Source organism: Malaclemys terrapin, chromosome 16 (assembly GCF_027887155.1).
Source record: "Malaclemys terrapin pileata isolate rMalTer1 chromosome 16, rMalTer1.hap1, whole genome shotgun sequence".
NCBI classification, from domain to species: domain Eukaryota; kingdom Metazoa; phylum Chordata; order Testudines; family Emydidae; genus Malaclemys; species Malaclemys terrapin.
In genome coordinates, this window is record NC_071520.1 from 9,584,714 (window position 1) to 9,610,383 (window position 25,670).

The following is a 25,670-nucleotide window of genomic DNA, read 5'->3' on the forward strand; positions in this document are numbered from 1 at the left end:
GTGTGATAAACAGGAAAAGGAGGAAAGAATGGGAGAGGTGCCCTTTCACTTCAGTCCTCATTCCTATAACGCCCTGCTCAGTACATGATCCTGAGTAGCTGATGATGAGCAAAACCAGATCATCAAAATCATTGTGGTTTTTGTGTAGATGTTATAAACAACCACTAGAGTGAATGAGGTAATCATACTCATTTTCCATTGGGCCAGAGAGGAGGTACCGTGAACCCATCCCTCCAGATCTGAGAAGCCCTGCAGAGCCCTCCTCCCCAACTGAAAAGTAAATCTCCTGGGGCAGGAGCATTGCAACCAGTGGACAAGGGAAGTGTCTGAATCTGAAATATGTAACAATGCGTGTTTTTTACACTGGAACAAAAACAAGCCACAGCTGAACCGCTTTACACAAGCTGTTAGGAAGTACAAGGCAAGAGAATCCTTGACAGCTCTTATGCGCCCTCTGTTGTCTCCCTCCAAGCAGTAAGGGCGATTTTACTTTTATGTGGCAGGTGCTCTCTGCAGATCCCAAAGTATTTTAAGAACCAGGCCTTAGTGCCATACAAAAGCTTCTCCTGTTTACAAGGGTTTTTAAAATCACAGTTTAAATGGTGCAAACCCCCTTGTGAACACACTTAAATTGCTATAAACCAGTTACGAAAGATCTAGCGTAAATTGGTCAGTTACCAAATTAAGCTAAATTGATAGTTGTATACTTACAGACCCACTGAATGCAGCTCCCTCTGAGGTACCAGTCTCCTGTTGCAGTCTTCGCTTCTTCCTATGTCATTTTGATAGCTTTTTCAATTCTGCTTCTGTTGTGCACTTCCATGTTAACCTTGGTCTACTTCATTGCCTCTTGCCCTGGGGGTTCCAGTCCAATGCCTGTCTTGCTATGTTATTCAGGTCTTTTCTCCATGTGTGTCCTAGCCATCTCCATTTTATTTCCATAATTTCCTGTCCTACCAGTTTTTCATACTCCTACAGAGTTCTTTGTCTTTTTTTTTTTCCTGGCCATCTAAGGATTTTTCTGAGGCAGCTATTTATGAAAACTTGGAGCTTAGATAGTGGGTAGTAAGATCTTAATAAGCCTCCAAGTTTCAGCGCCATATAGTAATAACACAGGCTTTTGCTAAAAGTCTGTTTTATTAATCTCTCCTCGTATGGCAGCCGTTCCCATACCCTAATCATTTTTGTTGCCCTTTTCTGAACCTTTTCCAATTCTAATATCTCTTTTTTGAGATGGAGCGACCACATCTGCACGCAGTATTCAAGATGTGGGCGTACCACGGACTTATATAGAGGCAATATGATATTTTCTGTCTTACTATCTATGCCTTTCTTAATGATTCCCAACATTCTGTTTGCTTTTTTGACTGCCGCTGCACGCTGAGTGGATGTTTTCAGAGAACTATCCACAATGACTCCAAGATCTCTTTCAGGAGTGGTAACAGCTAATTTAGACCTCATCACTTTATATGCATAGTTGGGATTATGCTTTCCAATGTGCATTACTTTGCATTTATCAACACTGAATTTCATCTGCCATTTTGTTGCCCATTCACCCAGTTTTGAGAGATCCTTTTGTAGCTCTTAGTTAAGTCCCAGGCAGACTGCTATCTTGAGTAGTTTTGTATCATCTGCAAATGTTGCCACTTCACTGTTTACCCCTTTTTCCAGGTCATTTATGAATATGTTGAATAGGACCGGTCCCAGTACAGACCTCTGGGGGACACCACTATTTACCTCTCTCCAGTCTTAAAACTGACCATTTATTCATACCCTTTGTTTCCTATCTTTTAACCAGTTCCCAATCCATGAGAGGACTTTCCCTCATCCCATGACAGCTTACTTTGCTTAAGAGCCTTTGGTGAGGGACCTTGTCAAAGGCTTTCTGAAAATCTAAATACACTATATCCCCTGGATCACCTTGGCCCACATGCTTGTTGCCCCGCTCAGAGAATTCTAGTAGATTAGGGAGGCATGATTTCCCTTTACAAAAAACGTGTTGACTCTTCCCCAACAAACCAGGTTCCTCTCTGTGTCTGACGCTTCAGTTCTGTTCTACTTTCAACCAGTTTGCCGGGCACTGAAGTCAGGCTTATGGGATCGGCCTCAGACTGAGCCCTGCCTGCCGCTCGCCCAGTCACTACCCGGCCCTGGAGCCACACCCGGCCCAGCCGGGGACCCGCCCCGCGCCGCCCGCCCGGGGTTCGCCCGCCGCTGGAGCTCGGCCGGGTTTCGAACCTGCCGCTCCCCGGCGGCACCGCCTCCCCCTCCGCTCGCGAGGGGCTCAGAGCTCGGCCCCGCCCCCTCCCTCCCGGCCCGAGCACCTGACTCCTCCCATTTCTCCCCGGATTTAGCTGTCCTGCGCATTCGCCTGCGTGCGGCCCCGCGTAGGCAGCCTCTGGGACCCGGAAGTGGCGCGCTGAGGTCCTCGCCCAGCTGCCGCGAGTCCGAGTCCCGGCTGAAGCGGCGGGAGCAGGAGAGTCCGACTTCCGGCCGGGCCGCGTCCCGTCCCGTCCCGCCGCTATGAGCGCGGCCGGGCTGGTGTCTCCCGCGCCCCCGGCCCCTGTCCCGGTGGGGCTGCCCCCCGCCGCGCTGCCCCCCGGCCCCGAGTACTACGAGGAGGAGGAGCTGGAGAGCGCCGAGGAGGAGGACGGCGAGCGCAGCGGCCGGGCCCGGGACTCCGATGAGGGTGAGTGGCTCCCTCTGCCCTCCTGACAGCGGGCAGAGGAAGGGCCGCGGCCGGGGTGAAGTGGGGAAGGGACGGGGGGAGAAGGGAGGTCGGGGCCGGTGTGGGTGAAGCTGTGGAGAGTGGGGGAGGGGATGGGGCGCACCAGGAGATGGGGCCAGATAGTTTGATGGCTTGGCAGGTGGCTAAGCAGCCAAGGGGGAGAGAGGGTGCCTGGGTGATACTGGGGTGTAGGAATGTGGCAGAGGAAATTCAAGGAGTCACTGCAATAGTGGGAGAGGAGGAAGTTTGGGTGAGGCATTGATTTAATAGCTTGGTGGTGAAGGGAATGAGCCCAGGTGAACTGGGATAATAGAGGCAATGGTGCGTGTTTGGAGAGGAGGTGGGAGATTCAGGGGCATAGGATGAGATGAGTTGGATGGAGCAAATGATCCAGGACAAGAGGAAGCTAGCAGGGTTATTGGGATAAGGGGATGGGGAAAAAGAAATAGAGAATGGATGTAGAAGAGAATTGGAGGAGGGACTCCAATATGATCAGAAAAGGTACTGGGGTAGAGGAGGGGTTTAATGGGGACACAGAAAGAAGAGATGGCTGGGTGGGAGAGGGATAGTGAAAGGACAGAGTAAGAACATGGCAGTAGGGGTGTCATTTGACTTTGTTTCAGTGGTATAAAAATAACAGAAGAAGAGACATGCTCCAGGGATTGGGAAGAAGGATATGGGTGGGGGATACAGAGCAGTGAAATGAGGGAGTATAATAAGGTAAATGGCTCATAGAAGGTTAGGGGAGGGACTCTTGGGAGATACAAGGGAAAGAAGAGGGAGGAAGGAATGAGCCATGCACAATGTTGAGACACACTCTTGGGGGGGGGGGGGGCGGGAGGAGGTGATGCTGTGAAAGGGAAGCATCTGCTTTGTGCTCTCGTTCCTTCATATTTTAATTTAAGTCTAGTTGCTTTAAGCATCTCATTGTGGCAAATCGTGAAAGCATTACTGTGTTCAAGGCTTTTCTGAAGTTCCAGCTTGATATCCTGGGGTGGGGAAGGTGAGGGTGTTTTTAAGGACTCCTCACCTTTGAATAGACCTTCCCTTCTGATGTTTAGAGTCATCCTAAATCATTTTAAACACCCCCAGTGTGGCTAAAACTTATTGTGATGTGTTTGAATTAAAATACCAAGGCTTCATCAGTTTGTCTTAGGAGATGTGGCCCTCTCTAGCATGGTCTGCTGTAGATATCTCTTTGACTGATACCTTATTTGATACATTGAGTTTTATTGTAACACAAGGAGCCTGAAGTGTTTGGTATTTTAAGGAAGAAATCTGAGAAGTTCAGATGGAATTAGAGACTGAAGTTCCCAGTCCACATAATAGCTTTCCAGCTCTACCCTTCCAATATGTCTGATCCCTGATTTGATGGGATGAACTGTAGGAGTGAGAAGATAGTTAACTGTGCCCATTCAGTCTTTAAAGACAAATTAGAAGAGCTGCAGAGAATTTGCAATGTGGCATTAACCTGTTTTATCAGTGTCGGACAAAGCTGTAGTAATAGTCTTTGTTATATATAGATACTGAAGTACAGGTTTGAGAAGACTAGGTGAAATAACATTACTTTAATTCTATCTTCAGTGGGCCCCTTGTCTCAGTTGCAAACCACTGCGGAAGTTAGTATAATTATCACTCTGCTTTGTAGTGCTGTAGGTCAAGATACATGTGTATTGATACAGTGGTATGGGAGTGGTGCTATGCCTGGTTCAAATTAATGATGTCAAGCCCTTGCATTTAAAAGTGCTAATTTGATTTAATCCAAAAAATGAAGTGGAGTGGGTGTGAGGAAATCACAGGGGTATCCTATGTCAAAAACTGATTCTTTTTGATATACTATCAAGGTTCCTTCTAAATGTTTGAGCACCCATCTTGAACAGCTTTTATGTGTAGGAAACAGGTATGGTGGTTTAAATCCCCTCCACAATTGGAAATGTCAAAATGTACCCTTTTTTTGGCTGCACTTTTTTGGAATAACCGCACATGTGCCACAATCACTCATTTCTTTAAAAAATGATTTGATTTGTTTGGTGTTATCAAATCTCTCTTCCCCTTGTTCAGATACTGAGGATGCTAGTGAAACTGACTTGGCAAAGCATGATGAAGAGGACTATGTAGAAATGAAAGAACAGTAAGTAATGTCCCCCTTCCTCCTCAACCAAAAACCTTTTCTGGTGTCCAAGAGGCTGGTCTACATTACAAAGTTTTATGTTGGCTTAAGTACATCACTTGGCTGTGAAAAATGTCATGACCTGTATGATGTAATTAAGCCTTCCTAAGCCCCGGTGTAGACTTTGCTATGTCAGTGGAAGAATTCTTCTCCTGACCTAGCTACTGCCTCTTGGAGAGGTGGATTTACTACCATGACGGAAAACCCCTTCCGTTGCTGTAGTAAGTATCTACACTACAGCACTACAACGGCACAGCTGTGCCCACTGTAACATTTCTAGTGTAGACATCCTGAGATTTCTTTAACTCTAAGATAGAGGCTGACATTCTGATTGCATAGTGCCTCGCCCAACAGGGATAGCTAACAATATTGGACTCATTAGGATTCTCTTGCCACACATACAAACTACTTAACCTGTTCAAGAACCTGCGCTCTGGCTACTCTCCTTCTGTATAAAAAGAGGTGGATATGACTTTCTTGGTGACATTCAACTTTGATCCATATATTGTCCACAAGGGCACACTTGGTACATTCTAAACAAAGAGGACACCCACTTCATGCTCTTGCATAGTACAATACCAACAGTGCTAGCCAAGTAAGCCAGACTTTTTGGACTCTGAGAGCCTAGTAAAACAGCTTTTCTTGATCTTTAAATGCATTTGTAGCATTCAGTAGTCTCTCACTTATTGACAAAGATGTTTTATGCTTGGCAGGAAGGATGAACTTAAGTTAAAACCACAGATCTTCGATGCAGGAGATCAAAGTTCTGTTCGTGGCTTTGCCACAGTTCTACTCTTAACTTCCGTTGCATGGGTATTGGGGAAGACTTACTCTAAACCCAAGACTCATAAGGCATGGAAATAGCCCCTTCTTACAGATGGGGAACTGAGGCACAAAGATTGACACTTGCCAGAGGTTAAGATGGCAAAATGATTCTGTGGTACTGTTCTTAATATCAGTGGATCAAAACATCTTGCAACAGCTATTTCTGAGGTTCCCAGCATAACCTTTTTTGGTTGATTTTAGAATTAAATGGGCCATACTGTTTTTAAACTGAACAATACTTCCTCTTGTAAAAGGCTTTTCAGGAGCACCTCTTTACTTGGTGAGAAAATGAAATGGATTTATTCACCTAAGCAGGTGGTGAAATAAACAGTGTGGTTGACCTGTTTATGTAATATTGCCCTCTCTTTGCAGGATGTATCAGGACAAACTGGCATCTCTTAAGAGGCAGTTACAACAATTGCAGGAAGGTAGGGTTTAAAATGAGTAGCCCCTTTTTTTTCCTGACAATTTTCAGTTTCTAAAAAGTGTCTAAGTGGAAGTGAGACATGACAGTAGTAATGTCCTGAAAGTGTTGCCCATAGAAGATGGACACACTATTTTGTTCTGTGTGCAGTAGAAGAGGGCTTGAAATGATGTTTACATTTTAGTGAGGAGGTCACTTTCTTCAGTACTTTCATTTGTGAGATGTTTTTGCAATTAAATGAGGTATAGGAAATGTGAGGGCTTGTTTCACCTAATTGTGGTAGGGTTTTTAAATGAGATGTACCTCATAGCCCTCTAGAAAAATGTCCCTTGAGACAGCGACCACTAGGAAAAGTTGCTGTTAGAGCTCCTGGGTCTTCTCATACATCTTCATTCTTCCCTGTTATAGTCCGTCCTTTCTGTATGTGATGTGCCTTTGGCAGCTTCCTGCCTTTGGGAGACTGCATGATACCTCTCAAACACTTATGACTCTAGTTAGAAAACAAATTCAGCCGTATCCTGCCATGCACACACAGTGGATGGTGCTGCTACATAAACATTCTGGCTGGTTTTTGGTAGCATTCTTCTATTTTAGGCTTTTTTTCTTCAATAAATGTATACTTTATCTCCAAATGCTAAATTTACCTAGAAAGTATGGACTATCTAAGATTGAATATTAAAAACAATATGACCCTATGGCAATCTGCAACTTATTTCAATTAGGTACTTTGCAAGAATATCAAAAAAGAATGAAAAAACTGGATCAGCAATACAAGGAACGGATACGGAATGCAGGTGAGCTGGATTTTTGTTTTAAAAAACAATGCATGCAAGAACCTTTGATTTATGTAGATGCCTCAGCGATTAGAATCACACCTGAGAAACATGACATGGATTCAATACTAGGAGAACAGGGTTGGCAGGAGTGAAAGATTCTCCAGTCTTTCACTCTTTTTTTTTGGTGACGCTAAATGACTTCTTTGCTGAATATGCATAAGGCATAATAGACTCCATCATGCTTTTCTGCAGGTGGATTGGCTAACTATAATATGTTGATCAGTAAACAGCAGTCTTGACTGGGCACTTGTTGTATGCCTACAGTTCAAGTAATAAGATCTCACTTAGAAGTGGTGTGCCGAGTCTTCATTTATTCACTTTAATTTAAGGTTTTGCATGCCAGTAATACATTTTAACGTTTTTAGAAGGTCTCTTTCTATAAGTCCATAATATATAACGAAACTATTGTATGTAAAGTAAATAAGGCTTTTAAAATGTTTAAGAAGCTTCATTTAAAACTAAATTAAAATGCAGAGCCCCCCGGACCAGTGGCCAGGGCCCAGGCAGTGTGAGTGCCACTGAAAATCAGCTCGTGCTGCCTTTGGCCCGTGTGCCATAGGTTGCCTACCCATGGTCTGATGTGACTTCATGTAAATTATAGCATTTAACGTCTTTTAATTGTTCTTCCAATACACCTTCTTTCAAGCCTCCTGTTGTAGTGATTCCTTCCAACAAGACGGGTATGCAGTGGGGGCTAGACAGCTTCCTGAAGAGCTCACTGTTTGTGCTTTGGAATTGGTTAGAGACTTTGCTCTAGGGCAGAATTGTCCTACATGGCTGGGGGGCTGGGTATGCTGCTTGTTAATCACACCACAGCTTACTGGCCCAAGGTCAAAGGACCGAATTAGTCTCCAGGTATCTACTTTAATTGTGAAGCTGTTGCTAGGATGCTCAGTAATCTTTCTGTATAAAACGTAATGTATCAAAGTATGTTAATATAATTAAAAATTTCCCATAGTGGTTATGGGAAGTTGTCAGGGAAACAGGCTGCCATATGGTGCTTCTAGAGTGAGTAGTTCAGAAATTAAATTAGCTCTTGTTCACTCATTCCTATGTAGGTTTTTCTTTCTCTAAATTAGAGATGCTTTCTCAGAAGGGAATATGTGGGAGTCAGAAATGAAAATGTAGTAGTGTTCTTCCACCCTTCAGCAGTGAGGGATAAAACCTTGTAATGCTGTACAGATACCCAGGCCATTTTCTACTGCAGTATGTTTATACTGTGGGTTCTGATATCACTGTTTAAATCCAGTAACAAATCTCATGTGAACACTGACCATCATATGAATGATGCACAACCAGTGTTTCTAGGACTGTATTTGTCACCTCAAAGAACTTGCCAGTGAAACTTGAATTGAACTGATCTCTTCCTCTTGCTCACTGCAGGAACTTGTCTTCAAGCGTTGAAGATAAATTTGATGTAGTTTAGAGTTGGACTCCAGCAGTATTTTTATGTTTTTCATCATCTGTTAATGTCGGACTAAACACACTCTTGTAGTGTGTACCCTGGGCTGGCAGGGATCAATGAGATCTTTGCTGCAGTGGCAGAGTTCTTCCATTGGGGGACAGATGGTGTTCACTTTCACCCTTCTGATAAAACTCCTGCTGCCAACTACAGCAATATTGGAAAGAGGGGCAATTGAAATTTTGTTCTTGCCCTGTCTACATTTTTATTTGGCTCTGTCTAATATGTAAAAAATTCTCAATTCTTTGGACTCGCATTTTTTGGTTATATCTGTAAAAGAAGCATTCGTTCTTTATCTAAGCTTTCATTGCATCAGTGGCAAAGCCCTTAAGAAATTGAAAGACTGGCCTTAATTGCCGCCTTGGCATACAACAATTTGTTTCATCTTTATATGGCTTCCTGGTGCATATAAATTCTTACCTAAAATAGATCACAAATATAATGCTCTAATGCTATTATTTTGTTCTCTGAAACTCGTTTAAAGCACCTGTTCTGTTCAGAACTTGCCTATTGTTCCTAGCTCTTGCTGCTTGTCAGGAGTTGAAGATCACAATTATCAATATTTGATACAGTGAAGTAAGGACTGATCAAGAGCCTTAGTTTACTCTGAATTTGTTATCACAGCCTTGAGTAAAATCCTCATTTTGGGACGTGCATCCTCCAGTAATACTGCTCAGTTTGAAGTTGGTGGGAATTTTACCATTGATTTCATTAGGAGCAGGATTGCTGCACTCATGGGCAATAGTCTTCCCTGACCTCAGTGTATGAACTGAATTATGTAATTGAGACAGGATATAACTTGCTTTCAGTGGTGCATTAATGTGCTCCTAATCTGCTGTGGGGCATGGGCCACCTCATGTCTGCTAACTCAAATTGATGAAAGGGCTTTTCTGCTAGAGAAGTGCTGCTGAAGCAATGACAGCTGGGCCTAGTGAAATCTGTTTAAACCATGGTTCTTTGCAGAGCATTCATCTGGCAGTGTCGGCTGCATCTTTCAAGTTTTCATTTCATTTGGAAAACTAAATCTAGTGCCAACGTTTTAAACAGCATCTTAAGCTAGAAAAATGCCCAACTGCCTTTTAAATGCCATTAAACATGGCAGCTCGGCCCAACAGAAATGGATCAGAAATAGGACACAACTCTACCACCTGTGGTTAAAATACACCTACAAAATGTCAGCCTACAACATACTTTTACAGAAATTTTGGCACATGTATGCTAGAATCAACAATGTAGAACTATAAAATGCGCATCAAAGTGCGATAGGTATGTACACTGTTTACGCCATTTTTTTTTTTTGGCTGCAAAACCGAGTTACTTAGTTAGGCAAGTTGTTGTGTGTCTTGTAAGGATAATAAAGTGATGCTGACTAGACATGTATTTTTTTTCTTTCAGAACTTTTCCTCCAGCTGGAAGTAAGTGTTCATGTGTTAACTTCTAGAAATAAAATACCAGTCTATTTTTTTTTTTTTTTTTAAGCCTAGTATCATATCATGTGGTAGCTCATGTTGGTTTTTTTTTCCTTTTCCAGGAAATCTATGTAGACCTTTCCTTTATTTAAAATTGATTACCATAGCTGAGATCTAGTATAAGCTGCTATCAATACTACTACTCAAGTAACTACTGAAGATTGTTTAAAAAAATTAAACAGTCACTAAAAATAGCTATTTGTGTGTGGTGGGGTTTTTTTGTGTTTTTTGTTTTGGTTGGTTATGTATTTAGGTAAATCACTTAACTGATGTTCCTTCATTTAACCTACCTGGAAAATGGAATAATTCTACTGACTGCATAATATTGAGGATTGCTCTGTTAAATATATCAAAGTTCTTTGAGTTAAGTGTTATGAAGCATTACCAAAGAAGATTGATTCAATATGAGAGCACAACTATTGCCAGTGTAGTCATTTGCTTTATTGTTCATTTTCTTAAGCATTTTTCAACTGGTCCTATAAATGTTGATATACCTTTTAAAATGTAGGCTGCTCTATTCCAAAACTAATCAGTCCTTGTTAGCATTAGTTCTCCTTTCCACCTGTAGTATACATCCTGGTCATTAGGCTTCTCTTCCTTAATCCTCTCTTTTTGGCTTGCATTAGACAGAGCAGGTGGAGAGAAATTATATCAAAGAGAAGAAGGCAGCCGTGAAGGAGTTCGAAGACAAGAAAATTGAGTTGAAGGAAAATCTGATTGCTGAATTAGAAGAGAAGAAGAAGATGATTGAGAATGAAAAGCTAACCATGGAGCTAACAGGAGGTAAAACAAGATCAGCATCTGTCTCTTCTCTCTCCAAAAATGAGACCTAAGCACTGGGGGTCAGGACTCATCAGAGGGTCATGAGGTTATTACATGGGGGGTCGTGAGCTGTCAACATCCGCCCCAAATGCCGCTTTGCCTCCAGCATTTATAATGGTGTTAAACTAAAAACACTTTTTTATATATTTATAAGGGGGTCACACTCAATGGCTTGCTATGTGAAAGGGGTCACCAGTACACAGGTTTGAGAAATACTGCTAAGCACTTTTCAGAGTGCTCAAACTAATGGATCAATATAGTTAAATTTGAGGGCTTTTTTAGAATTTTGTAGAATTATTTGAATGTTTCAGGATTTCTCTAGAATTGCATTGACTTTGTTCTTGATTAGCAGAACAAGTTGCAAAATTTGATGTGTGGGGTTACACCACTATTGCTACACTACCATTCCACGGTTTGGTTACCTTGTAACTTGATCTGAAGGGAACCTTCACTTGTTTTAGGTAGACTTAACTGAAAATAATAAAAAAAAAAAAAATCTGGATACTTAGGAGAGAATTACAGTTCTTTGTAACATTTGGTCTACTAGAATGACCAAAACTATTAAGATAAAAGAGTGACCAGAGCCCCTATGGTTCTGCATCTCTTCTGTGTCAATTTCTGTATCTAGGGTAAATGGGGGGTGGGGGGTGGTGGTGGTTGTTTTGGGGCAATGCAGCACTTATGTAGCTGCGTTGTCAGAATTCTTTCTTGACTATGGAATTCAAGTGATCACCCTCTCTAAAAGGAGCATGTAAATCTTCAGTTTTATTTCTATATTGGAACTGGAGCCAGAGACTGGGACTGAGTTTGAGACATATGGAGAAAAGGGGTGACTGTTTACACGCATGCAATCAGTAGTGTGGTGTAATGCTCAAAAAGGGTAACCATTTCCCCCCCTGTAAACTTAAACTCCAGTTTGGTAGAAAATCTTTTTGCCCAGAATGTGCCACAGCATCCATTTATCCCCTCCTGAGGCTCCTCCCTTTTATTCGTGTAAAGGGCAGATGAGAAATTTTGTTGCAAATGATTTGATTTGACAGAGTTTCTGCTTATGGGGTGTATATGAGCAGACTGCAATTTCCTTATTAGAATATTTATATTACCATAGCACTCAACTGCCTCAAGCAGGACCCGTGTGACTCAGCCAGTAACATAACTTCAGCAGTAGTATCAGCAGCCAGCCGGCTTGTACAGGAAAAAAGGCAAGTTGTTGAAAGGCTCAGTACCTAGAGAAGATACTCTAATAGGTACTTTAAATGATCAAGTTTAACCAGAAATAAATGGGACCCAGGTATAAGAGAGGGAAGGTTACTCCTTTTAACTTAGTGTTTATAGATGCAAAAAAATTAAAACCCTAGGACTTCAACATCTAGAAAGAGGAAAACTGTCTGGTTGATTTTTGTAGGATTCCTTTGGAACCATGGAATGATGGACATTAATTCACACTTTGTCTAAAGAGTGAGTCCCCATGGTTGGCTTTTCAACTTTAACAGCAGCACAGCTTTAAGCTATAGGTCTTAAGTGGCTTTTTTGCATGTTTAAAATGTGTTTGATCTGGAATAATGGCTACTTATCTGTAAACCTAGTAAAGACATGTGTATCCCTGTAGATTCTCTCATCATTTGCCTGTAGTATGGTGACAATTGGCGCTAATGCTTTATAACCATCTTTGTTACTGAACTCTTCTAGCGAACACACACCAGATGTTCATGTTTCGTTTTTCATTAGGCCACTGAGAAATGTCATCCCACGACCTCCCATTCCATCTGCGGGGAAGGGACTACTTCAGTACCTGAAGTCTGACAGTTAAACTGTTGAGATGTGCCACATTGTTGCTCTAACCAGTCATGCCAGGATTTAAACTGGGTTCTGAGTTCTTTAGTAACAGATGCTAAAGAGGCAAACAATAAAGGTTGAAAAAAGCCATATGAAGTCAGTAAAATAGATATGGGGAAAATTTCATTTGTGTTCAGACTCGAGGAAAATGGGTATTAGGTGGACAGATTTTTTTTCCTGAAACCAATTGGTATCCTTGATGCAGAAAGCATTGCCAAGGCAATAACTGACACAAGTGAAAGTAGGTAGAAGGATAATTAGTCTAGTTCACAGATGGTGCTATGATATTGTACCAATGGTCTGATCTTGCTTTTCTAATAAAGAACTCCCTCACCTTATGGAAAGTCTAAGACAATATTGTGTTAAAAGGTGTCATTTACAGACTTCCCTGCAGAGTTTCTGCACAGACTTACAATTTTATTGTTGTTTAGGACTAAGAAATGAAGTCTCCATGGATAGATCTGAGTGCTGATGGCTTTGTGTAACCTGCTCAATCTAACACTGGCCCTAAGAGCACTTTGTGTCTCATGGTATCTTACTTTGGATCGTTTTATCCAGATTTTTGGTTAATATGGAAGAAGCCGTTAGACCATAATGCATTTTAAAATTGTTTACTGAAGGATTACACTTTTGCTGCTTATACTGTGTAGAAATTCATTAATTTCCGTGCAGTGTCTGCTTTGTGTGCTAAGGGTTCCCTTCCTCTCCTATTTGAGTTCGCTTGGTGAATGGTCTAGCTGTACCATATAGGGAGTGACTCGGTTAGAAAGGATATTGACTTAGCTAGAGGGAAGCTCCTTTTCTAGCTCATCTGGTAAAAGGACCCATGCACATGAGTGTTACCATTAACTGGAAGATTTCATTAATTGTTTTCCTGGTATAATGTCCAGCCACATTGTATTGTAGAGAAGAAAACTCCCATAGCCAAATATAAATTCAGGAAGACTACTTCTGTACTTTTAAATCTGCAGAGATAAATCTGGTATGTGGGAATGAGCTAACTTTATCAAGGGATACTCTTTCATCTTGGATACCACCTACAGTGCATATATCTTATTTTAATTTGAGAGAAACCATATCTCAAGCTGAGAAACATGACCGCATTGGATATTAATTCAAGATGCTGCTTAGGTTCAGATATACAAATATACAAGTTCAGAATTCACTTGCAAAATTCACAACTAGAGCAATACAACACCCAAAATGTAGACCATACAGAATCTGAAGGCAAAATAAATCTAAGGGAGCAAATTAATGATGCACAGTTCAGGTGGGCCTGGAGAAATGTACTAGTAAAATTATATAGGCCTTCAACTGGGAAAAACAATACAAACGATTCCATTTGGTACATGCAATTACAAAGTAATAGCATCTTAACCACCCAACTTGAACATTAAAACTTGAGGGGACATCCTTGCCTTGTCTCCATTTAAGTAGTACAGATCCAAAATCCGTGAACTATTGAGCTGAACCAGTGTTTTTTAAAAGGACTTTGCTTGATCTGGCTACATATCCGCTTCAATAACTGCTTCCAACCTTTTCCTGAAGGCCTTGGATGAGTTGGTCGTAATTAAAGAACCGAATGGATCCCACACAATGTAGTAACTTTCTCATGCTTTTAGATTCATATAATCAGTGTCCTTTTTAGCTTTTAGTGTTAATACTCACTAAATTCAGCTTTGTCATGATTTCCTTTTGCCATCAACTAGTCAGTGAATGTCACTTTGTATTTTTAGCTTTTATCACAATATTGGTTTCCTTCATGTGCAGTGTGGTGACCCTCACTGATTTGAGATGATGGGAGGTTTGATCCCTGTTTTGAACATGCATAACTGCTCTAAGAGTTAGCATCTTGAGGTAGCCTGGCTTTCAGAGATGGACAGCCAAGCTCTAAGCTGAATATAGCTGCAGACATATTTAAAGATCTGCCTAAATTCTCAGTATATTGAAAGAGCTCTGTATCTGAAAAACAGTTGAGTTAATTGCTTAAGAACATGTACAGAAAACTTAAACTGTTGAGCTCCTCTCTCTAAAGCCAACTTTTACATTTTTCACATTGTCTTCCCGTCTATGTGCTCTCTTGATGATTGTATTTGACACCCAAGTTATGCAGTGCAAAACCATATGTCCAAAGGACATATGAAGGCAGGCCGCATGGACTGCATGTCCTTTAGAACATGGGTTTACGTGTCTCGATACATTTCTCCATAGTAGCACAAACTTTTCACTTTTAGGTTCACAAGCCTAAGTAGACCAAGGAAGTTTTTTTTTTTTTTTTTTCTTTTTCTTTCTGTGATGTGGTTGAGCACAGGGCTCCAACAGGAGTGTCTTTGTAACAGCAATGGTAACTGGATCTGCATGAACATCTGTCCAATTCATCTGCCTACATATGACTTGTCGACGTTTGCATGTGGTGAAAACTTGGAGTGAGCGGTTTGGTACCGTACCATGCTCCTGTCCCATCCCAGAGTTTGTTGCTCATTATTTGAAATCTTAAGTACTACTGTTAGTCGTTGGCTGAGCTTTTCAGAGATCACTAGGGGATTCTGCGCCACAGTTCTCATGAATGTTAATAGAAACAGTGGTTAAATCCTCTAGTTGGTTTTGAAAACCTTATCCTCTGTTGAAAACTGCTTAGTACTTATCCGACACGTCTAATTCTTTCGTTTAGCGTTTGAGAGATTTTGTTCATGTTATAACTTGACTTTTCCAAACCCTTTCCATTTTATTTTGTGTATTTTGCTATCAGATAATATGCTGACCTACTCAAACTAATGAGTATTAGTTGATTTAAGAATAAAAGCTGGTGGGCTGTCACTTTCACTTAGTTTTTATTGAGCTGCTATTTCAGAGGTAATAGTACGGACTCTTCTCCTGTTTGAATATGTCTGTCCTTGGGCTGAAGTTTAGCCTGTTAATTTCACCTTTATAGGCTTATGGGCTGTGTAATTTGATTCCCTTTTTAGAGACTGTTTTTAGATACACCAGAGAGCACTGAATGTGGAGTAGTCTGCTTTTTGTGTGTGCTGCACGGTGTATTTTGTGGATGGTGAGAGATCTCACTCAGTACAAAATACTTGTGTCAATTTTTTTGTGCAGGTTGGGAATGAAAAGGAGCCTCACTTCCACCTTGGTATGCTGAGGGTTTTTCTGTTCTTGCTGCTTTGCTGACTGCAACCTTTGTTACTAATTTGGAATTGAGTACCATTTTCCAGCCAAAGAGAACTGGCTGAGTTACCATTTAGAAACCTTCAACATCCGCCATTAATTGGCCAAACAAACTGCTCTTAAAATCCTTCAGCAGGAGGCAGGTGTAGGGTCTGTCATCAGCAATATAGTGTTTCTCAGGAGGGAAGTTTATTTCTCTACTACATTCTCCTTTCTGACTTGGGGCATCTTTATAAAATGGCTTCTTTGGGGGGTCGTCTGGATTCAACAGATCAATTAAGAATAGTCATGGACTCTTAGCCAAATCTCAGCTCAGGTAGTTACTCAGCTACCTAAAATTCTCCTTGCAGTTTCAGTTCGATTCCCCTCCCTCACCCCGCCCCCCAATTTTTTGTGCTAAAATGGTTCTGTTCCATTGCTGTGTGCTGTTAAACTGCTGCTATGACTCACTCAAGAGGTGGTTGCGGTAGATGAAGCAAACTTTGTGTATAGTCTGTGATCCTCTGGGATTAAATGCGTTCTGTGAATTTAAGATGAATTCAGTAGAAATTTGGCTCAGTCAGTAGAGTTGAGGCACTAAAAAGCTACATTATAGCAGCCTCTCATGTACTACTTCTCTTTACACCTCCAATATACCTTAGTGGTAAAAATTGTTCTAGGCAAAGTGACTTGTCTATATTTGAGGCTGATGGCTTGCAAACTTTTTTTTTAAACACATCTACCAGGCTTTGTTGTTAGTGCAAAAATATTTGTAAACCAAACCCTTTAAAAATTCCAATTAAATCTGGACAAACAGATGCTTTATATTAAAATCTCCAAAATGTATATATGTGCTAAGACTTTAAAGTAGCATATTTCTGTAATTAGCTGTAAAATCCTGAAAATATGGTTGTATCACGTGGAGGTGGCATAGCTGTACCATGACATCAATAATGCTGTATTTAGCTCAGTAATCAAGAATTTTGTGTTTTTGTTTTTTTTTAAATTCACTGTCACCAGTTTCAGCGTTTGCCAGTGCTGGTAACTAATGTTGAAAAATCCAGTTCTCTATGTGAAGGAAGAAAGATGATGCTTCTTGTGCCTTGTGTCAAATCTTGCTGCTTTTCTCATCTCCCTGTCATTCTTCAAAATGTTCCGTGGTCTTATCAGCTGTCCAACTTCATTATTCTGCAGATTCCATGGAAGTGAAACCGATCATGACGAGGAAATTGAGAAGGAGGCCAAATGACCCTGTTCCGATCCCGGATAAAAGGAGAAAACCTGCCCCTGATATCCTTTTTTATACAATCAGTCAAGTGCTATTTTATGAGTCTAGATTATTGCACATAGGGTATGACACAGTACATCAATATTGCAGCACACAGGAAAGAAAATTATAAATAAGGTTTAGAAACCTGATTTAATCTGTCAGTCTAAGACCTTCGGCAGCGTAATCAGTCATGTCTAACCAGTGTTGGAGTAAGTAAACTCAGTATTTTGAGTTCACTTAACAGAAGACTATAACAAAAAACAGTTCTTAAGCCCAGTTTTTGAGCATGGTGGCTTGACTCCTTTGGGTTTTGCCAATAAAGATTGGGTTGTGAATTTCTGAAGTGGATTTGTTTTAAAAAAATCCATCACGTGCCATTAGAGTAGGTCTACATTTGGGGTGAGTTTCCCTTCTCACACGGACATACTTGCTCCCTGTCCTACTGCGGTTACGCTACTATCTTTAACGCCCTAGGTCTTATGTACGGGAGTTGGGAATCTTACCCCCAGCTCATAGCCTTAAAGTAAGTAATCCCATAGACAGGATGTGGTTTAAGATGGGAGAAAGGGGCTTTAACTCAAATAACTGACAATAGTTGAGAGGAAATTCAACTGTTCTTCCCCTTCATTTGACATCCGAGAACTGCCATTCCACATCTCTGGTCATCTAAGGAGATGTGTAGCAAAAATAAGGAATGCAAGACTTGCTATTATAACTAAAATTGGAGAAAAATCTTTCATGCCTTCATACAACATAAGAGGGGAAAATACATAATCTTTATTCCCTTCAGAGGTCAGATTTAATGGGCTGGTACCATAGCCTATGTAAGTGTTTGCGTAGTTCCCCTGCAGCCATGACTACTTTTTTGTACCTTACATTTAACTGGAAAGTAAGCCAGGCACATCTATTTTTCAGAAGGCAAATAAAAAGAACCCCAAGCTTATTATTTAAACTGATATTATGACTTTTGGGAGTGACTCATGATTTCTGCGTGCTTGTGCTATACCCTGAACTTGTAGTTCTAATTGAATATAACTGCAGGTGTCTCCTGCCTTGTTTGAACAGCTCCTGCTAGATATTTCCTTTATATTAAAAAAAAAAAATAGATCGCATCCCTTATTTGCCATCATTCAGGGAAATCTGCCACAGACTTAATATTTATCCCTGCTGCTGTGGAAATCACTCTCTCCTCTATAAAACTGGCTGCCAGCTTGGGTTCCACACCTTGCCTAAGTTAAGGAGTGACTGCCTTCCTCACTGGGGAAGGGTTCATGCTAGTTGTACACAGAAAGGTCAAAGTCTGTTTTTTTGACTGGGTCCTGGATGCTGCTGCACTAAAGCAGGCGTGCAGCAAGCATCCTATCAAAATCCACTTCCTGGAAGTGAAGCCCCCTGTTCTTAAGTTGTTGTAAAAACAGTTTTTTTTTTTTTTTCTTCCTCCTTTTTGAAGGGACAATTCAGTTTAAAAATTGACACTTCTGTCTGAGTGTTCTTACTTGTAAGTGTTAGAAGTAACACACAAGATCATAGCTGGAAAAAACACGGAAATTTTTCCTGTTTCTTCACTCTTTTTTTTTTTTTTTTTTTTGGTTACACAGACTGTATTTAGGCTTTTTTTTTTTTTTTTTTTTTTTTTTTTTTTTTTGTAGAATCAGTTTTATTTCTCATATCAGTTTCCCCTGTTTTGTGGTGGTTTATTTATAAAAAAAAAAACCCACACACGCAATACATTAGAAAAGAGAGGGGAAAATGTGATTGTAAACCCAGAAAAACTGGCACTGGAAACTTGGAGTGCATGTAAAGCTCTAAAATGCTTCTAATTGTATTTAATAATTGACTAGCTTTCAGGTTGATGGTACTCCTTTTTATCTTCCCATCAGTTTGACTTTGTTTTGACCCAAGATGCATTGGAGATTCATATTTTCCAGGCCTCTGCTCACACCAGTGTGTGGGCTGCAGTATGTTTCCATTGTCCCCTCATTCTGCGGACGGACCGAACACTGAACTCAGCTCTTCACGAAATGTGAGGTGACAATGGGATCTTCTTGCAGATCAAGTATTAGCTGGTATTCTTCTCATACAGTGCAGGTTAGAAAAGATGGTGAAAATGTTACCAGTTATGCCTTCACAGCGTAAATGTCAAGTTTTTTTTAAGCATTTTTTTATTGATGAATTTGGTTAAAATTATATATCCTAGAATGTATGCAGGGTTGTAGCCCTGTCAGTCCAGGATGCTAGAGAGAGAACATGGGTAAGTAATATTTTTTTTTACTGGACAAACCTCTGTTGGTGTGAGAGAGGCAAATTTTCGAGCTTACACAGGGCTCTTCTTCAAGTCTGGGAAATTTGCACCCAGAGAAAGTTCCCAGACATGAAGAGCTCTGTGTAAACTCAAAAGCTGGTCTCTCTCACCAACTGAAGTTGGCCAATTCACCCACCCTGTGTGTCTAATGTTCTAGAACAATTTTTGCACCAGAGCTGTCAGTTGGTTACAGTCTACATGAAGCCCTGAAGATGGCTGTGTAATAAATAGATTTTTCTTTGGTAGGACTCTTTGAATATTGTAGCTTTAGGTGACTTTCTTGTAGAGTTCTGAGTTTGTCCTGGTCAAGTGAGAGGGAGACCATTGGGGTGTTTGGTTTCTACCTTTGCTTGTCAAAAGTGTCTTGGTTACATGTACCTTAATTCTGAATACCCCAGTTAAATTATCTGCTGACAGATGAACAGATAATGGAGGATCTGAGGACACTGAATAAGGTAGGTAATAGCTTGATCTAGAGAAACTTAATTCTCAGCATTGAAAAGGAGGTTATCTCCATATCTGGCTAATCAGTTGCTCCTTTTCATAATATTGGGAAATTGTCACTTACGTAGATATCCCATCCAAAGTAGGCTTTCTAGTCTGTACTCCACTGCCTAACATAACCAGGCTTATCAAGATGGTGGTTCCTTCCCCCTCACATCCCATTCCAACAGGTTAGAATTAATTTTAATGAAATGGTATATATTTGATGTACTATTTGCACAAAACACAGTATATCTGATTCTAATAAAGTAGGAGGAATCAGAAGCGTTTTTCCTCTATTTGGATTTACAGACACTGATACAAACTCCTGTCACCTCTTAAAACAGAGGTCATGTGTTTCCCTCTTTCTCTGTAATGCATCTCAGCTTTGTTTCATGTCATCGGATGCTGGCTGGGTGAGGTGGGAAGGTGTACCTCTGTATAGAAAAGGTTTGTCTCTTCCAGACCTGTTATCTGTTTTGCCAGATCTCCATCAGGGTCCCCATATGGACTTGTTAAAGCTATGCAAGATGGTGGAGTGAGTTTTCAGTTCTCTCATCAATGAGGCCTATTTTAGAACGGTTTACTCCAAGCCTGATCAGAACACTCTGAAGATGAGGGGAGGGTGTGAGATGGAGTTTGGTTTTGGTTTGTTTATTTTGGTGAATTACTCGAAGTTAGAGGAGAACTTCATTTTCCAGATTTTGTCTCATGATACTGATGTTCCGTGTCAAGCCTTGTTTAATGTTCTGGATTCTAGTTTATAACTAAACTTTACTTACAGTTTTACATTCCAGTTATTTTTGAAACTTGATTTTCATTTGTCACAATTCCTTTTTCAGACTAATGCTTTTTTATGATACCACAAGTTGCATTTCAAATGTCTAAAATTGCTTTATTCCTCTCTTTTCTGGTAGCTTAAATCACCCAAGAGACCAGGTAAGTGCATGATGATATTAACATTGGGTACAAATCATGTTCTCTCAGGCATACATGAATCTTGTTGGAGCCTTGTAGCAGTCTTTAAATTGGAACTTCTTTTAGTCTCTGTGGTTAGTCATCCAGTGAGAATTACTGGCAGTTCTACTGCTTCAAAACTGCCATCTTACTTTTTTTATATATATAACACTAACAGTATGAATAGTGAAATATGATGGTGCCGGTGTCTGTTTAAATGTAGGATTCAAGAATCAATCAAAATGCTTTTGTAAGAGGTTTTTCATCTTCACTACGCAGTGTATTGAGATGGCTCGCCCAGTTTTCTTGCATGGGTGGGGCCACTTATGCTACACAACTCACCAGAGGGGTCTGGCTATTTCTTTGGTATTTGTAGCTGGCTTTAGTTCAGTTTTTCTTTGGGTTTAGAGCTATAACCAGTCAGAAGCTAATTCAAGGGCCAGTCTGTCTGTCTGCTACTTGTAACGCTATTGCTTTTCAAGCTCTTTGAGAGAAGCCTTGCAACAGCCCTTTTGGGTGAAAAGAGACCAACACAGAGGGGAAATGACTTGCCCAAACTGAAGGAATTTATGTCAAAGCGAAAGTAAATTAGAGTTCCTCTGTTCATACCACACCTCTTTAGTCAGTGAAATTGCATTAACACCTCTGAAGCAAAGACTTATACCTATAGTCAGTTTTCCTGTTGTATGTATGTATGTATATATGCTGATGTGCACATGCTAGTCTATATATACAACTTATTTCTGTTCCAGTGTCTCCTTCGTCTCCAGAACACCTACCAGCCACACCTGCGGAGTCTCCAGCACAGCGGTTTGAGGCTCGGATTGAAGACGGCAAACTCTACTATGATAAAAGATGGTAGGTTTAGCTGGAATATGTGGCGGCTGCTGCTGTTAGTCTGAGCTCTGTAGAGACAAAAGAATGCAAAGAGAACTTCCTTTGGAAAACGCATTTTAGAGGCAAAATGCGTTTCTGAGCAGGAGCTAGCCGCTTACTACTTGTGGTGCTCTGAGTGAATTAGAAGTGGTTCTAGCTCTTTACTGCAGGAATGTTGACAGAACTCTGAGAACTAGTTTGCTTCCCTCTGACTTTAGTGGAAGGGTATTTATGGCTATGTAAGCTGCTGTCATTGGGGCCCTATTTTGTGCTAGAACCCTGAGGAAGCATTTTTATTAAAAGGAACAGTAGAAAAGGTGGTGATGTGCATACAATTACAAATCCATTACGCTATTACCCAAATGTGCTGGCGTTGATGCAGCAGCTCTTTACAATATTGGAAGTTCTTAATTCAGCTTTATGGTTCATTAGAATGTTATGCCACAAGGTGGCAGAATGTCGTAAAAGATTCTGAACCAGCAGAGTAGAATGAAAAATGTTTCTAATAACTAAAACCAAATAACCTTTTTAAAGATCAAACCCCCACACAAGAACCAACTTCAGAAATGATGATCAGATTTATCTCTGTAATTTTTACGGGCATATAGCTACTGAAGCCTCACAATGCATCAAGGAAGATGTTCATTTTGTACAGAGAATTTATTTCACTGGGTCTTTCCTTTTTAAGCTTAATCCTATGAAATATGCAAGAGTGAGCAATCAAGGACGCAATCTAGTCCTTTAAAAATAGCAAGCAATTTACATGACTTATAATATATGTATTACTTTGACTGTTGAGCCGTGTGTTGTAGATTAGTTTGGTGTAATGATAGCTCCGAAAACCAAGGGAAGTTGCTGTAACCTTCTCACTGAATGGGTGGCATGTGATATGAGTTCTACTCAACATGGGCACCTAGAAGGTAGGTCATTTTCTCATCAGATTTATGACCTGTTCTTTTTTAGCTATTAAGCAGAAGGCTATAACTAAAAGTTGGTAACCTAGCACAGCAGCAATTTTGCTGAGTTTGTTAAAGCAATTTTCCTGTTACCAACCCTCTGGTAGTCAAATTTCACTAAAGGTTTGGTGTGTGTGTAATGGCGGTTTAGCAATAGAAAGGAGCTTGAACTAGGATTCAACAGACTGAGTCTTTTCACAAGTGTATTACGTTTTTTGCTTGTTTTGTTTAAAACTACTATCCTTCCCTGCTCTTTGTGAAATCAGGATAAACTATAGTGATTAAACTCCAGTCCCTAGAATTTCAAGCACACAGACACATCTGTAAAAGGCTTATGTCCTCCCTCTTAGAAACAACAGGGTGCTCTTGCATCTCCCATCAAATTCAAAAAAGCAAAATTCCCATCAAATTCAAACTAAGGAATACACAGTTGGACCCCAGATGAGCTTCATAAAAGCATGAAAGGACTCTCTAAATGATATGTGGTTAGGACATATGGTATTGTAGCATAAATATTTTTCTCACCACATTCCATTGTCATAGGGTTTCATTGTCAAGGATTGTAGTCATTGCCTTTCCTTGGGTCTTGTACTGCTTTATTTTACATTTTTGCTAGAATAATTCCGCTCACATTTTGATTGATCGTAATAATGCCTCTGCAAAGTAGCTGATATTTTAAAATAACAAAGTAGCTCATGGTAGTGGGAGGGTAACTTTTTTTGAAATGCATATTAAACCTGAAGCTGCTAGCATGCACTAAAAATAATTAACTCTGACAGCTCAGGAGTGACTACTTTTTATTCCTTGTGACAGGAGATATAAAGGACAATTCTCTCTCTCAAAATAGTTAATATTTAAGGCTAGAAATGGACTACCTGAGGTTTTTGTAGCTACGTTTGGCAAACTTCTTTCACAAAATGGAGACTTAATGATAGGAATCCCAGCTGGATATGGAACTAGTCTATTTTTTTTCCTCCGCCATTTTGCCCCAATGCCTAAAACACTTGCCTGCAGCAAAACCACTTTTTTTCTTCTCTAATTTTAACTTTAGATGTGCACAGTATAATTGAGAATTTCATAGCAGGGAATGGGAGAGGCTTCCATTATTGGCCACCAGTCTGAAGTCCAGTGTGCATCTGAGGCTTTGGTTTGTATTCCATTTGTCCATCATACAGGAGTCGCTTTGTCTTATTGGAAAAACTTCCTCACAAGAAAAAGCTGAGACGCTTCAGAGTTTGAGTTAAACATTACCTAGCAGAAGATGAAGTTTCAGCCAGCCTCAGTGTGTGCTAGCTTTTATGGCAGTTTATTTAACTAATAGAAAGTAAGAGTTCACCCATTAGAGCTATTTTCTCTCTCTCTCTCCTAGAAGCCAGCTTAAAAAATTCCTAGGTAAATTCTGTCCTAGTCCACCTTTCCCCTTCTATTTTTATCCTTTGTTTTCAATGGCTGTCTGACCACTTTGAGCGACAAAGTCCTCTTCATCAACAAACAGGCAGAGGTAGTGCCTGTTTCCCCTTGCCACCCTGCTACTCCATTAGTTCTGCTGACTGCCTAGCTTACGGTTTTCTATAGTACCCATCGTTATGGGTCTGTGCCAGTGAGTGACAGCCTTCATTAATGAAAAGGTAGGTCATTCTCCAGTCCCACTGTTATCTTGGCAATAAGGGTGTTGTTTTTTACAATATGGAAGTGTGTACATTAATTATACTAAGACCCCAACTCACTTCATATAGACAATGAAGAGCTGTCAGATTGTAACTTCTGGTTACTACAACCTGATAGTGAGGGTTATTCATACCCTAGCACTGTGTTTTCAAGCAGGCAGTCAGGTCTGGGTTGTAATAACTTGAGAATGCTTCCAGTTTACAAGGTAACTGTGCTGAATAAACACAGTTCATTGACCAAGTCTCATGGTTACTATTAAGTTACCAGAGAACTAGATGAAGTCCCGCCCTGAAAACGGAGATAGAGGTCTGAGTTGTTTAACATTTTAAAAACAATTAATTTCCCTGTCTTCGTTTTGTTAACCCAACATCTTCTGGTTTTAGCTGTTAAATACGCTTTGGCATGCATTTTTTTCTCATCTGAAGGGCATAAAGCTGAGACTATAATCTTCATTGCTGGCAAACCTGAAAATGCTGAGTATGGGAGCCAATCAGAACAGATCATAGAACTAATTGTTGGAGATTTTCATATTTTATGGTATGGCTATTGTGGAAATAACAGTAGAGATTATGCAAATTATCAGACTTTAATGGTTATCAGCCAGTCAGTGTGCAGGAAGCTGCATACTGAACAGTTGCTGGGGAAATAACTGCAATGATTCTGCAGCTCAGACTCCTGATCTAAATGTCAGGCATGTCATAATAGGGGCAGAGGTGGGAATAGAACTATGCTTCAGTAACTGTAGAGCATCTCTGTACTCCTGGCTAAATTGTTCACTTAATTATACTGAAATGGATTATTTGTAGGTGATTCCTGCTTATGGGATAATAGAGACCAAGCATACTTTAACTACAGCATTAACAAGGAGAATCCTTAAGTGTGTTACATGCAGAAAGCTAATATTAAAGCTTTGAAACCAAGCACTTGAAAGCACTGCATTATTCTTTGGCATATGCCTTGGACAAAATAAGATAAGACCATATTTTATCTCGCGTTATATAAACAAAGAAACTTGTACAAGCTGGATACAGCACATGTCATGTGGGATCCTGTGGCTTCCTATTTATAATACAAACATTGTCTCTTATTGACAACTTTGGGTGGCATGAGAAATCAAATATTAGACTTCAATAAATGTAATTTTCTTCCCGACTTTCTAAAACAGTCCACTTTTTTCCAAGAGTTCAGTCCCCTCAAAGTGTGTCTCTTGTCTGCTCAATGCCTGTAGGGCAAGCGAGTATTTGTTTCATGGCAGTGACTGGCAGACTGTGTGGGAAGAGGGAACTTACAAACTTATCTTTGTTAAATTGTCCAAGTGACTTTTTTTTTTTTTTTTTTTATCAATGCACTAACTAAAAAATAAAATCCATACCAACCTCCATCACATGCTTTACCATCCAAACATAACACCCAAACACTCATCACCTCCTCGGTGTTAT

General features: G+C 40.4%; 1 protein-coding gene across 2 annotated transcripts in view; it reads left to right on the top strand.

The window, feature by feature from the left end:
* Nucleotides 1-2,394: 2,394 nt before the first annotated feature.
* The window catches only part of SUDS3 (SDS3 homolog, SIN3A corepressor complex component), a 29,296-nt gene continuing 6,020 nt past the window's right edge, over nucleotides 2,395-25,670 (top strand). The window contains exons 1-10 of one of the 2 annotated variants that reach the window (XM_054006580.1): nucleotides 2,395-2,689; nucleotides 4,790-4,859; nucleotides 6,096-6,151; nucleotides 6,870-6,941; nucleotides 9,841-9,860; nucleotides 10,541-10,697; nucleotides 16,914-17,009; nucleotides 19,685-19,746; nucleotides 20,692-20,713; nucleotides 21,484-21,589. In XM_054006580.1, coding sequence (XP_053862555.1) covers nucleotides 2,524-2,689; nucleotides 4,790-4,859; nucleotides 6,096-6,151; nucleotides 6,870-6,941; nucleotides 9,841-9,860; nucleotides 10,541-10,697; nucleotides 16,914-17,009; nucleotides 19,685-19,746; nucleotides 20,692-20,713; nucleotides 21,484-21,589 — 827 coding nt within the window. In that variant the 5' untranslated portion in view covers nucleotides 2,395-2,523. The remainder of the gene's footprint in view (nucleotides 2,690-4,789; nucleotides 4,860-6,095; nucleotides 6,152-6,869; nucleotides 6,942-9,840; nucleotides 9,861-10,540; nucleotides 10,698-16,913; nucleotides 17,010-19,684; nucleotides 19,747-20,691; nucleotides 20,714-21,483; nucleotides 21,590-25,670) is intronic. The other variant, XM_054006581.1, reaches the window with a different exon arrangement.